Genomic DNA, 13,939 nt, shown 5'->3' on the forward strand with positions numbered 1-13,939 from the left:
AGGATCATCAGTGTGGTTTTAGGCGTAATAGATCGACTACTGACAGACTTTTTGTATTCGATATATAATGGAGAAAAAATGGGAGTATAAGGGTACAGTACATCAGTTATTCATAGATTTAAAAAAGGCATATGACTCGGTTAAGAGGGAAGTATTATATGATATTCTTATTGAATTTGGTATTCCCAAGGAACTAGTTCGATTAATTAAAATGTGTCTCAGTGAAACATACAGCAGAGTCCGTATAGGTCAGTTTCTATCTGATGCTTTTCCAATTCACTGCGGGCTAAAGCAGGGAGATGCACTATCACCTTTACTTTTTAACTTCGCTTTAGAATATGCCATTAGGATAGTTCAGGATAGCAGGCAGGGTTTGGAATTGAACGGGTTACATCAGCTTCTTGTCTATGCGGATGACGTGAATATGTTAGGAGAAAATCCACAAACGATTACGGAAAACACGGAAATTTTACTTGAAGCAAGTAGAGCGATCGGTTTGGAAGTAAATCCCTAAAAGACGAAGTATATGATTATGTCTCGTGACCAGAATATTGTACGAAATGGAAATATAAAAATTGGAGGTATATCCTTCGAAGGGGTGGAAAATTCAAATATCTTGGAGCAACAGTAACAAATATAAATGACACTCGGGAGGAAATTAAACGCAGAATAAATATGGGAAATGCGTGTTACTATTCGGTTGAGAAGCTCCTATCATCTAGTCTGCTGTCAAAAAATCTGAAAGTTAGAATTTATAAAACAGTTATATTACCGGTTGTTCTGTATGGTTGTGAAACTTGGACTCTCACTCTGAGAGAGGAACATAGGTTAAGGGTGTTTGAGAATAAGGCGCTTAGGAAAATATTTGGGGCTAAGAGGGATGAAGTTACAGGAGAATGGAGAAAGTTACACAACACAGAACTGCACGCATTGTATTCTTCACCTGACATAATTAGGAACATTAAATCCAGACGTTTGCGATGGGCAGGGCATGTAGCACGTATGGGCGAATCCAGGAATGGATATAGAGTGTTAGTCGGGAGACCGGAGGGAAAAAGACCTTTGTGGAGGCCGAGACGTAGATGTGAGGATAATATTAAAATGGATTTGAGGGAGGTGGGATATGATGATAAGGACTGGATTAATCTTGCACAGGATAGGGACCGATGGCGGGCTTATGTGAGGGCGGCAATGAACCTTCGGGTTCCTTAAAAGCCATTTGTAAGCAAGTAAGTGTCAAGAAACTGAAGTGTACGTGTTAAATAATGCAACAGCTGGCTCACAACTGATAACTTGTCGACCTTGATGTCCTTGATTTTCGTGCGTGTCTCAACAACTGCGCGCACAAAGCGGCGTATCAGTACATGTTGCTTTCCTGACCTCACCCGTAGGCCAACGCTCTGTATTTCCCTTATACAGGGTGATTCAAGAGAATTTACCGTCACTTACGGAGCTTATTTTCGAAGACATTCTGAGCAAAAACTGTCATAAAAACATTTGTCCTAATCTGAATATATTCAGAGTTACACTAATTTGAAATTGTTAGTATAATACCTCTTTTTCTTTAGTTTTAAGGGTAAAAGAATAGTACAAATAGAGAATGAACTATTCAGAAGTATCATTTCTTTAATTGGCTAGTATTCTGAACCTAAAAAAGTGTTGTTAATTCCTTTGTTTGCCAATTTTTATTTTAAAATTACATCATTCTTACGCACTTATCAGAAGAATTGTTACGATTCATACGCCTTTAGGACTTAATTCTTTACAGTTTAATTATGCAAATCTAGTCTTTCAGGTAAAGCTCCCTGTAAAGCAGATTTGAATAATTTCAAGGGAAAAATTGTTCCGGGGCCGGGTATCGATCCCGGGACCTCTGGTTGAACGTTATTCAAATCTGCTTTACAGGGAGCTTTACCTGAAAGACTAGATTTGCATAATATATACGTCACTGTGTACGTTAACAGAAAACCACAATTCCAAGTCACACAGAGATTGTGTGCACTCGATGTGGGTCTCTGGCATTTCGTCAGCCCACGCGAGTTGTGTGGTTATAAAGGGAAAAGTTGAGACGGTGTCGGGCGGAGTTCCCGGGTAGCTCAGTTGGTAGAGCGCTGGTACGTTCAACCAGAGGTCCCGGGATCGATACCCGGCCCGGAACAATTTTTCCCTTGAAATTATTCAGTTTAATTATGCATCCTAATGTACAGTCTTGAAGAATTTACACGAGTGACGTGATTTGTAACAATGGTTGTGTTAAATGCATAAGAAAAATGTAAATTTGCAGTTAAAAATTGAAAAAAATATTGTACGACGCAACTATGGAATTCACAACAAATTTTCAGCTTCAGAATATTAGTTAATTAAAGAAATGATACTCCTGAATACTTAATTCTCTATTTGTAATATTCTTTTACCCTTAAAACTAAAAAAAAAATAAAAAAAATAGTATTATACGAACAACTTCAAATTAGTGTAACTCTGAAAATATTGAGGCTAGGATACATGTTTATATGATATTTCTTGCTCAGAATGTCTTCTGAAATAAGCTCCGAATGTGACGGTAAATCCACGTGAATCAATGTGTGTGTATTATACCTTCTGAAGAATGCACTGAAAGAAATGTTGAATTGAAAAAAATGTTTGGGGCAGTAGAATATATCAGATGATAGACGTCATTAATATAATAGGCTATATGAATCGTATGCAGAGACTAAAAGGAAGGCAGAAAATGAAGACCATTTTCACAAAACTCAACAAACGCCACTTCAAAAATTTTACAGGAACCGTTTTTTTAGTTTATTCTCAGACCTTTGATGCTATAATTCTGAAAAAAAAATTGGGCATTGTTCCTCTTTCAGAGATGCATTAATTGATATGAAGTGCAACTATTATTGTTGTCTTATTTATTTGAAAAAAAATATGACAAAAGTTAAGAATTTCACAAAACTCAACATATCCACTTTATTAAATGCACATACCTTAAAATGTTTAATTATTTTTCATTCGCAGCTGTAAAATCCTCATCAAAATCATTAATATGTATTTTAAAATAGTGCTTAAGTACTCCTGAATTAAAAAATAGTTAATTGAACACACTGAAACCTAATTTCAAGCTTTTTTTTTTCTCCCAAAATTTGTTATTGACTTACAAGAACTCTTTATTTGCACGAATTAACTGTTTCTATTTGTGCAATACATTACACAGATCACTGAAGATCAAAATCGTGCACAATAATTTTATTGCAATGGTTCATCATAATCTATTCTATTATCAGAATCTTTGGCATATCCCTTTAAAACTTTACCATAAAATACCTTGCTTCTCCTCTCCGAAATACCATTATGGAAGTAACTCATTAACTTCCTCATATCATTAGCTTTGTTTTTGCTGACATGGTTCACCAGTGAAAGGTCAGATGCTTTAGACATTACAGAAGCACTTGTCTTTCTTGGTTTAAACACTTGAACTTGTATTGATGCAGAAAAATTTGTGTTTTGTAAATAACACTTTACACGATTCTTACAAGTTCTTTGGTACGTAAATACTCTCATCTCAGATAATTTAAATGGTAATTTGACTTTTACATTATTTTTTGTCATCGATTTTAAATCACAAGTATGCCAGCCTTTGCCCAAAAGTTTTACGTCCCCAAACATTGCCATAATTTCATAATAAATAAACACATGGTCCGGAGGCATATAGCTATGGACACGGATAGGAAAGAAATGTTTAATTTCTTTAAAAACTTCAGAGCTTTCCAGATAACCAACAAGCATGGCAATCAGTATGCAATTTTTATTCTGAGACCCACAAGAATCTGAAAAGAATCTCTAAGAGTTAATTTAAGGATTTTTCTGTTAGTAAACATTTTTTCTAAATTACCTATGTCATCCTTCAATGTCGTAATAACATACTTGTCACTTTTCTAAACGTAGCAGCACATAGGCCTACTGGGAAATCTTCTCCATTTTCACCTCTTACGAAATATGAAATAGACACAAATCTTTCTAGCTTTTTGAAGTCCTTCTATGCCGCTTAGGTAGATCAACTTTAATTTGTCTTGGGAAAAAATTATCCTGTTCAACTTTTGTGCTACTTCTGTATAAATTATCTCGAAAATTAATTAGATCATTTGAGCAGAAGGAACCTGCAGCACGTTTTCTTTTTCCCTTTTCTCAATGATTACAGTCTAGTTTGGAGGTATATCATTATTTTTAGGCGCAACTATATATTTCTTACTCTTACATTAACGTACTCTTCTGCTACTCTTTCTGCCCCTTTCAGTAGCTTGAACGGATTTAGAATACTCAGGGTTCTTATCCAATTTTCATCAGCATTCATAAAATACATCATTTACAGCAGCGGCCAGATTTATACTGAATTAACGCAGGAAACAACAAAATATTATATAATATTTGAGCTCCGAAATGTGTCACTGTTGTCAAAATGCAAATATGCTACATTATTGTAAAATATTGTGGCTTGTGAAACAGGATAGAAGTGTGAAATGTTGAGTTAGAGGATATGTTGAGTTTTGTGAAAATTTAAGAACTGGAGATGTTGAGTTTTGTGAAAACTCTTTACATTGAGGCACTCTTTTCAACGGAAAATGTTGAGTTTTGTGATATTATGAGCACTGCATCATTTTCCTCTCATTACAATTGACCAGAATCCGTCAAAACCCGCATTTCGAAAAAAATGGCGTTTGTTGAGTTTTGTTAAAACGGTCCTCATTAATAGGAAAGATAGGTGAATGCTGGATTTGCAGTAAAAGACGTGTCTTTCAGCAGAAAACTATGAATGAATAATAGTAAAAATTTCGGAATAAAAAATGTCCTCTCTCTCTAATAGTTGTGTTAAATTGACCTGTTTATCTTTCTAGGCACTTTTCACTATCGCTGCTCTTACTGCTGCAGTAATAGCTGAGCCCATTCCTCTCAGTTCTCTACGAAATGAAGCTTCGCTGGCTCTAACCGGCATGAATGGACTGTGGTATTCTTTAAAAATCACATCCTCATTAGGCTGTGATGCTCCAGACAAAGCAGCTCTAGCCACTAATGCTCAAAACACGGTAGCACCAGCCACTGACACTCCAATCAAGACAACAGGAATCACGGAAGAGTCAGCCACTGATGCTTTAACCACGGAAGCACAATCCACTGATGGTTCAACGGTCCCTTCCGGCGAATCTTTCAATGAAGGAAGTCGCTAAACAGCTTCAGCTCTGAGAACACGAAATATTGTACAGACTATGGGATTGTAATAAGAGACAATAAACACAACACCATATTAACTGAATGTCATTTCTGAAGATCATTCAATAGCAATCCTAAGAGCAGAATCAAATCCCATTGTCTGAAATGGCATCTGATACTCTCATGTTATCTGCTTCCTTATGCCTTACTTACAAACGGCTTTTAAGGAACCCGGAGGTTCACTGCTGCCCTCACATTAGTCCGCCACCGATCCCTATGCTGAGCAAGATTAATCCAGTCTCTACCATCATATCCCAGCTCCCTCAAATCTATTTAAATATTAACTTTCCATCCACGTCTTGGTCTCCCCAAAGGTCTTATCCCCTCAGGTCTTCCAACGTTCTGCGTTTTTTTTTTTTAACTTTTTTCATTCTCCTGTAACTTCATTCCACTTAGCCACAAATATTTTCCTAAGCACCTTATTCTCGAACACCCTTAACCTATGTTACTCTCTCAAAGTGAGAGTCCAAGTTTCACAACCATACAGAACAACCGGTAATATAACTGTTTTATAAATTCTAACTTTCAGGTTTTTTTAAAGCAGACTGTATGACAAAGCTTCTCAACCGAATAATAACAGGCATTTCCCATATTTATTCTGCGATTTATTTCATCTCGAGTATTATTTATGTTTGTTACTGCTGCTCCAAGGTACTTGAATTTTTCCACCTTTTCAAAGGATAAATTTCCAGTTTTTATATTTCCATTTCGTACTATGTTCTGATCATGAGACATAATCATATACTTTGTCTTTTCGGGATTTCCTTCCAAACCGATCGCTTTACTTGCTTCAAGTATTTTCCCTAATAGTTTGTGGATTTTCTCCTAACACATTCACGTAACCTGCATAAACAAGAAGCTGATGTAACCCGTTCAATTCCAAACCCTCTCCGTTTTCCTGGACTTTCCTAATGGCATATTCTAGAGTTAAGTTAAAAAGTAAAGGTGGTAGTGCATCTCCTTGCTTTAACCCGCAGTGAAATGAAAATGCGTCGGACAGAAACTAGCCTATACCGATTCTGTTGAATGTTTCACTGAGACACATTTTAATTAATATTTATTTTATTTATTTATTTATTTTAATTTAAATATAGTCCACAGAATAAAGAATATAATTACAAACAAGAGAAATATAAATAAAATAATACAATCAATATAAAAAAGGAGATACAGTAGTATTAACAACATTTGAGACCGAATGAGCAGCGCTCGTGTTCGGTCGCAGTTCAAATATAATATTAATAGGTCTACAAGAGAATAAAAAAAAAATAAAATAGGAAATAAAATTAAAATTACAGTTACAGAAATTATATAATACAATATTAATATAAGAGAAATATAGAAAATAATAAAAAAATAAAAATAAATGAAATAAAATAGGAACTAAAATTTAAATTACAGCGGCAATGGAATTATATAATATAATATTAACACTAGAGAAGAATAATATCGCACGTGAAAAGTAGGACTATATATTTCAAAATTATAGAATACAAATATAATATAAGTTGATTAATTCATACACATAGGCTATAAATTTATTTAATCAAATTGAAGATATTAACACGTTTCTAATTTTCTTGTTATATGTTAGTGGGTTACATGTTAGAAGTTCTGGGTGTAATTTAGCTAAAGAATTGTACAACCGAGGGCCAAAATTAATGCTATGCTTTAGACCAGCAGATGTGAGAGATTTAGGTTCTACTAATGTTGAATTAATATTTCGTCTTGTGTCATAATTATGTGTCTGTAATACAGTATAAACTTATTACGATTTTTACGATAAAATTTTAATATTTAAGAATATTATATACAATTTCTCTCTTAACAGTGTCATGCCTTTTTGAAATCTACGAATAACTTTAGTGCTATGCCCTTATACTCTCATTTTTTCTCCATTATCTGTCGAATACAATAAATCTGATCAACAGTCGATCTATTACTCCTAAAGCCGCAGTGATGATCCCAAATAATTCCATCCACATATGGAGTTCATCTTCTCAAAAGAATATTGGACAAAATTTTGTATGACGTCAATAAAAGTGATACACTTCGAAAATTATGACTGTTAGTATTTTCGCCCTTCTTAAAGACAGATACGTTTAAGGACTCCTTACATTGTTCTGGTACAATTTCCTTTTCCCAAATAGCATGTATATAAGGTTATAAATTTCCACTCCCTTGTTTTAATTCTGCTTGAATTTGATCGATACATAGAGAACTTCCTTATGCCTAGCGAACTTAAATCAATGTAGTCCAACAATACTTTCCGGCAAACCTCCTGTATTTGAACTACAATGACTTCACGGCTCCCGCGAATCAGAGGAGTGCAGGTTAGTCAAGGAGTATCGATATCATATCAAAGGAGACAATTGGCGCTCGGATATATTTCATTTTGAAATCCATTAACTTGCCAGCTGTAAGTACGCCTCTTTCTCACAAAAAAAAAAATAATTTCAACTAAAACCTTTTCCTCTGTACAATATTACAAGAAACGAGTTCAGTGTACTAGTAGCAACGTAACGGGGAATCTATTTCTCTCCCCCCTTTCTGTCTCTTTCTGTAGTTCATTCATTCATTCATTCATAGTTTTATGCCGAAGGGCAGGTCTTTCACTGCAAACCCAGCATTCTCCAATATTTCCTATGTTCTGCCTTCCTTTTAGTCTCCTTACAAGAACCATATATCTTAATATAGTCTATCATCTGACATCTTCTCTTGCCCATGACTCTTCTCCCGTTCACCATTCCTTCCAGTACATCGTTCAGTAGGCAGTTCCACTCAGCCAATGACCCAGACAATTCCCTTTTCTCTTCCTGATCAGTTTCAGCATCATTCTTTCTTCACTCACTCTTTCCAACACAGCTTCCAACACTCCATATCCACATTTTAAATGTTTCTAGTCGTTTAGATTAACCTAATACCGGGCCTTAGTCTATTTGGTTTGTCTTCTAACGTTTCATTAACATCCTTTTTACGGTTCATTGTTATTGCAGATTAGCAACCTCCACAATCCAGATGGCAAAGACGGAAATATACATAAACGATTTATATTACATAGATTAGCAGCTTTTGAGAAGAAGTAAAAATTTTGTACACGGATAAGTATGTGGCTTACTTCTAATGTAAATAATAAGGTCCCTGAGCCAAATAACGCCATGTATACCTTTAACGCCACCCTATTAATTTTTGTTAACGACACAAGTTTTCGGTAGTGAACTACTGTAGCCTGCATTCGCTTGCAATCTAGCGATGAAATGAGTTACTAGCTGTCCGCTGGACATGATATTCCATCATTTTCCTGTTGTGTGTTGATAGTGAATGGCTGTTCTTATATCAAGGTAAGAGGCAATATTTTATTTTGTGTGTTGAGCAAATAATAACTACATTAAACTATATATTTTCGTGATCCTTAAACATTCTTCTATGTATAGAAAGTATTTGCTATCTATAAAATTTGAAAATGTTAGAGAAACAGGCATGTCATGTTATCAAGTACTCTGTAGCGCTTTAAAGCCATGTGGCGTTAAAGGTCTACAGAAAAATTTTAGGTTATGTTAGTACTAAGGTTGACAGTACAGCATAAGCAGACTGTTCTGGCTAGGAGAGGTGCAAGAAAGAGCATCTGGTTGCATCTGAACACGCAGAAAATATCACAATAAATTTATTGTTACATGCGCTAATGCCCTTTGTACACGTATCGTTATCTTCAAAAGCCAACGTTTGTAGCCGGAATGGGAGACAGATATGCCTCTTGGAAAAGAGACTGTGATGAGTGCCAAGGGCTCTATGACAACTGCTGTATTCGTCCATTGGCTTGATCAATTCGCCCGATATAAGGTGACAGGAGAGGTGGTGTTGATATTTGATGGAGCATCATCACATCTGGACGCAAACATTACAAGTGCCACTGATAATTACGGAATCACACTGTATTGCCTTTCCAGTAATACAACACATGAGCTGCAACCCACGGATAAAGTGCAAGTACTAGTTGGATGTGTTTTATATGTGAAGAAGATCGGGTTGACAACATGTCATTATGTTCATATTGTGCGAGGTTTTTACACAAGTGTGAAAACATCAGGAAAATCACTAATCTTTCAACGTACAAATGTTCAGAATGTGTAGTGATGATATGGGTTCAATTGCTTATCGAACTCTTAATTTCTTATTTTTTATTTTACATAACCTAATTTTTTTGTTTTACTTATTGGAAAACATTCATATTAAACTAAGGTAAATGTTTTTGTGCGAGATCGTGCGTATGTGCTTGCTTTCCGCACAGAACCAATACGCGGTAAGTGTGAAATACCACATTCAGTATTCCCAACCTAACACACATAACAATTTCTCTCTTCTTACCGCTTAAGCGCGACATTCATTTTACTGCTTTAGGCTTTTAACATATTATTTTTAGAGACGTTTAACATAGTAATAATTATAAATTGGAAACTTACCACTGCAATTTCACCTAAATTGCAATGTTAATTATTGTTTTTAAATATTTGTAAAAATTAAGTAAAGTCTACTACTCCACGAAACTTATTGCATTCCTGATACAAGTAACATTAAGGAAGCCGTGAAAAAATCAACGAGATTCCAGATGCAGATGTTATTACAGCAATATATTATATAAATAATATTGTTAAAATATTAAAATTAAAAATAAATCATTACATAACCTTACCGTTTGTTTTAAGTTCGCATTTATAGACTGGGGGAAAAAAACACAGACGTATATCACGGCCTGCTGGAGTATAGTAAACACAGAAAACATTTTACAGCAACAATGTTAAAGAAAGATATTTTGGTGTTCCGAAGTTGCCGTCATTAAACAGAAACCAAGATGGAGATTTCTTTGCAATTAATTAGAAATCGTCTTTCAGGTATGTAATAAACGATCTTCGCACAAAATAATGTACGATACACGAGCGGTATGTTTGTTTTCATGTTCTCGGAAATTAAAAAAGCTCAACTACGTTTCGCTTTTTCAATCTTTTCCTCGACCATGAAAACGTCAACATACCGCTCTTGTAACGTATATTACTATTGTGTTTAATAACTTTCTACTGTGTCACATTGTCTCTTTTTTTTTAAAGTACGGAGTCACTGGAAAACATATTTTCCTAATCCATCTGGTGTTTCAGTTTAAAATCAAGAATCTTTCTTTAGTGCTGAGTGATTTTGTATCTTTTATTAACAGAAACTCAAATTTAGTTGCTTAGTTCAATTTGTGTTGCTTAGGAAAAATAATTCATTAACAATTGAGGCGGTAGCCGGAAAAAGGGCCATAAGCAAAAGTCATGTTTAGAGAAAACAAAGATTGAAAGATTTATTTGTATGTCATTGCGATTTGGATTCCCTTTTATCAAGATAACAATTTTCATACTGTTACAATAATATTTGTCCACAAGTTTTTGTTAAATAATACATTCAGACTTTAATAGTGTTAGTAAAAGAATATATTTTATTGAATAATTTTATAGGCCCTTTTTCTAGAGAACAAGTTTATTTTATAAATATACTTTCAATATGATTATATTTTAGCAGAAATTTAATATCAACATTGAACGGCGCACATTACAGAGGTTTGCAATTTCATAATCAATTTAGTAAAATTATATTTCTTAGATATATCTCATAGTTACGACATAAATTGTACCGAATACTTAAGAATCAAGAATATCTATTGGATACAGAATACAGATTACAGGTTTTTTAATATCAATCTAGAATGGATTCACACACAGTATAGTTTACACTTTTGTATTTAGTATTTAGTATTTATTTATTTAATCTGGTAGAGATAAGGCCATCAGGCCTTCTCTGCCCCTCTACTAGGGGATTACAACTATAATATGAACAATAAAATTACAATTAATATTAAATTTACAATTACAATTACAATAAAAATTAAAAGTAAGACAAGATTACCTGATTAATGAAAGCTAGACAGTTTATCATAGTAAGTTTGCGTTTGAATTCAATTTTAATTCAACAATCCTTGATGCTAGCAGGTAACGAATTCCAGAGTCTTGGCAGGGCTATTGTGAAAGAGGATGAGTATGAGGAGGTGCGATGGGATGGTATTGTTAGTATTGTTTCATGGCGAGAGCGTGTGTTCAGATTGTGGTGGGAAGAAAGGTAAGTGAAGCGAGACGACAGGTACGAAGGAATAGAAGAGTTCAAGATTTCGAAGAGAAGGAGAAGTGAATGTAAATTTATTTTCTTATCTAGTTCAAGCCAACCTATTGTTTCCAGGGATGGGGTAATATGATCATATTTACAAACATTGCTTGCAAAACGTACACACAAATTATGACCACGTTGAAGTTTCGCTTTGTTGTCGCTGGAAAGGTCAGTCAGTATAATGTCAGCATAGTCAAAATAGGGAAATACAAGCGTCTGCACAAGGGACTTTTTTAAGCAAGAGGGAAGATGAACATTTATCCTTTTCAGCACATGGATAACTGAATATACTTTTCTGCAGGTTGTACTTTAGTGCACATTCTGGTTGGACTCACACTCATTTTTAGAGCCAGCTTCATTGATGTTTTCTCCCAATCCAACTTTGCTCTCTCCAATGATGTTGTCAAGCCAACTGTTTGAAATATTTGAAATATGTTTTGTACTTCACATTCAGTTCTTCACCAGTCTTTTCTTTTGTAATAATCACAGAATATCCCTAAGAGAATCTTGATATTTAGGTTTGGGTTAGTGGACAATAGTAGATCTTGCTATATGGAATCGATTGTAGATGGACTGCAGTAAATCCCATTATATTGTTGTTCATTTTATATGGTCCCTTTTCATGAGAACCCCCTTTTTTCCTCAAATTTTTCACCTTTTAATATTTTACCTTGTATTACTCTGCCTTTTGGCAGAAATTTTGAAGAATCCCAAAATCATTTGACGAAACATCTCTTGCTGAACACCACTTCGACGCAGAGAATATGTCCATGTATTTTCACGACTAATTTTTGGATTTTACGTTACATTTACGACTAGGAGATTTTTTTTATAACAAGCCTGCCACTGTAGCATCCTGGCATAACTTTGTTTGCCCACTGTAAAATATTTCGAAGAGATCTTCTCATTCCTCAGCAGTGAATTTGGAGAAACATTCCTTCTGTCAGCAGAGATAACTGGTGCAAAAACGTACCTTCAACAATAGCACCTTTCGAAGTTACATGTACGTAATATCATGTTGTTTATTAATTTTTCTGCCTTCTCGTTTTAAGTTCATTTTTATGTCCTCTCTCCTCTTTTTTCGGTTATGTTCATTTCTTTCCATTTTGAAAGAATTCAGATCGCACACAGATCACAACTGCTACACACAATACATAATTATACTGCTTGCAGTGCCTGTCTAAAGCGGACTGTGTTGATGTTTGCTGCGTTCCACGTAAGAGTGCATGGGTTCATTAAATTAGCTACGCTGCCCTCAGTTTACAAGATATTGAAACGAAACTACGTAAGCAAGTAGATTTTAACACGGAGAATCGAATTAAATATTCTCCCGAAAAGGGCCTATAGACCCATGGGCCCCTTTTCCGGCTACCGCCTCAATTATAAGTGTATAGGTTACCAGAAAATAGGTGGCGTTAATTGGAAACCTGTTCCTAATAACGCCAGTTTACAAAGTTTTCCTGTTAAGTTCTAATTCTTGTTCAGTATACTGGGTGTTCATTTCAAAGTGTGTCATGACGTCACTGTTGTGAGTCGGCGATTTGAAGCGAGTTTCAGCTTTCATGTCAGAGAAGTTGCCTATTACTCAAGGCGTTCAATCTGAACTTGAGAACGTGTACGATATAACTTGAACGTCGTAGCAACAGATGGCGGCCTGTACGGTCTGTGTGCTACCATAACCTCTTTCGAACTGTGTTTTGCGCGGGCAAGTCGTACCCAGCCTATTAGTTATCATCGGTTGCGTACCGCAACATTCCACAACACAAATCAAATTCTCCGTGTCCATGTTGATCGTCCAAGTTAATGTCAACAAATACTGTACGTAAGTAATCGTCTTAACCCTCTCCCCATATCCCGACAGTAAGAAAAAAACTCACCTCAGTACATGTTTCCAAACAGTTTACATTCCTGCCACTACCGGCGTTACCGTACGTATCGGAAAGTTCTCTTCTGAATGAACGCCGTACTTGCTAGGCTACTTCTCTAGCACAAAGGTAATACGCCTCGCGGAAGTGTGGGAAGATTGAATTCTCTAGGCTCATCGGCTAGCCATATTACGACATACAGCGAGGCATGACACACTTTGAACTGAACACCCAGTATAATCTATCCATTTTCATTGCGCTATTTTGTAAAGACAAGATTACAGTTTCTATTTCATAATTTTCGTGTTTGTACATAACTTATTTCCAGAGCAAAAGTGACTGAAGTATTAAGGTGGCGTTATTTGGTACGTGCACCTTATAGTTCTTTCGCAGTTATTCTAGGTCAAATACCTATTTCCAAAAGCTGTTATATCAGCTACACATTATGTAACAATTGAAACTGATTATATAACCAGTTTTTTTGTTATTATCAATTCGAAAACTGTACAAACATAAGTATTAGTATATAAGACCACAGGGTTATTAAGTTTTTATCAGTTCCATCATGGCGAAATACCTGGTAAGTAACATGCCATATTACACTTTTTCAATGCATGCTTGAAATT

The 13,939-nt window shown here is 35.2% G+C and overlaps 2 protein-coding genes across 3 annotated transcripts in view; one reads left to right on the forward strand and one right to left on the reverse strand.

The window, feature by feature from the left end:
* Positions 1-13,939, reverse strand: part of LOC138694978 (LIM domain only protein 3-like) — a 913,591-nt gene that overhangs the window by 402,461 nt on the left and 497,191 nt on the right. The gene's annotated exons all lie outside the window — the stretch shown is intronic.
* LOC138694975 (gamete and mating-type specific protein A-like) overlaps positions 13,873-13,939 on the forward strand; it is a 58,228-nt gene continuing 58,161 nt past the window's right edge. The window contains exon 1 of the mRNA XM_069819205.1: positions 13,873-13,893. Coding sequence (XP_069675306.1) covers positions 13,879-13,893 — 15 coding nt within the window. The 5' untranslated portion in view covers positions 13,873-13,878. The remainder of the gene's footprint in view (positions 13,894-13,939) is intronic.

This window comes from Periplaneta americana, chromosome 2 (assembly GCF_040183065.1).
Source record: "Periplaneta americana isolate PAMFEO1 chromosome 2, P.americana_PAMFEO1_priV1, whole genome shotgun sequence".
NCBI lineage: Eukaryota > Metazoa > Arthropoda > Insecta > Blattodea > Blattidae > Periplaneta > Periplaneta americana.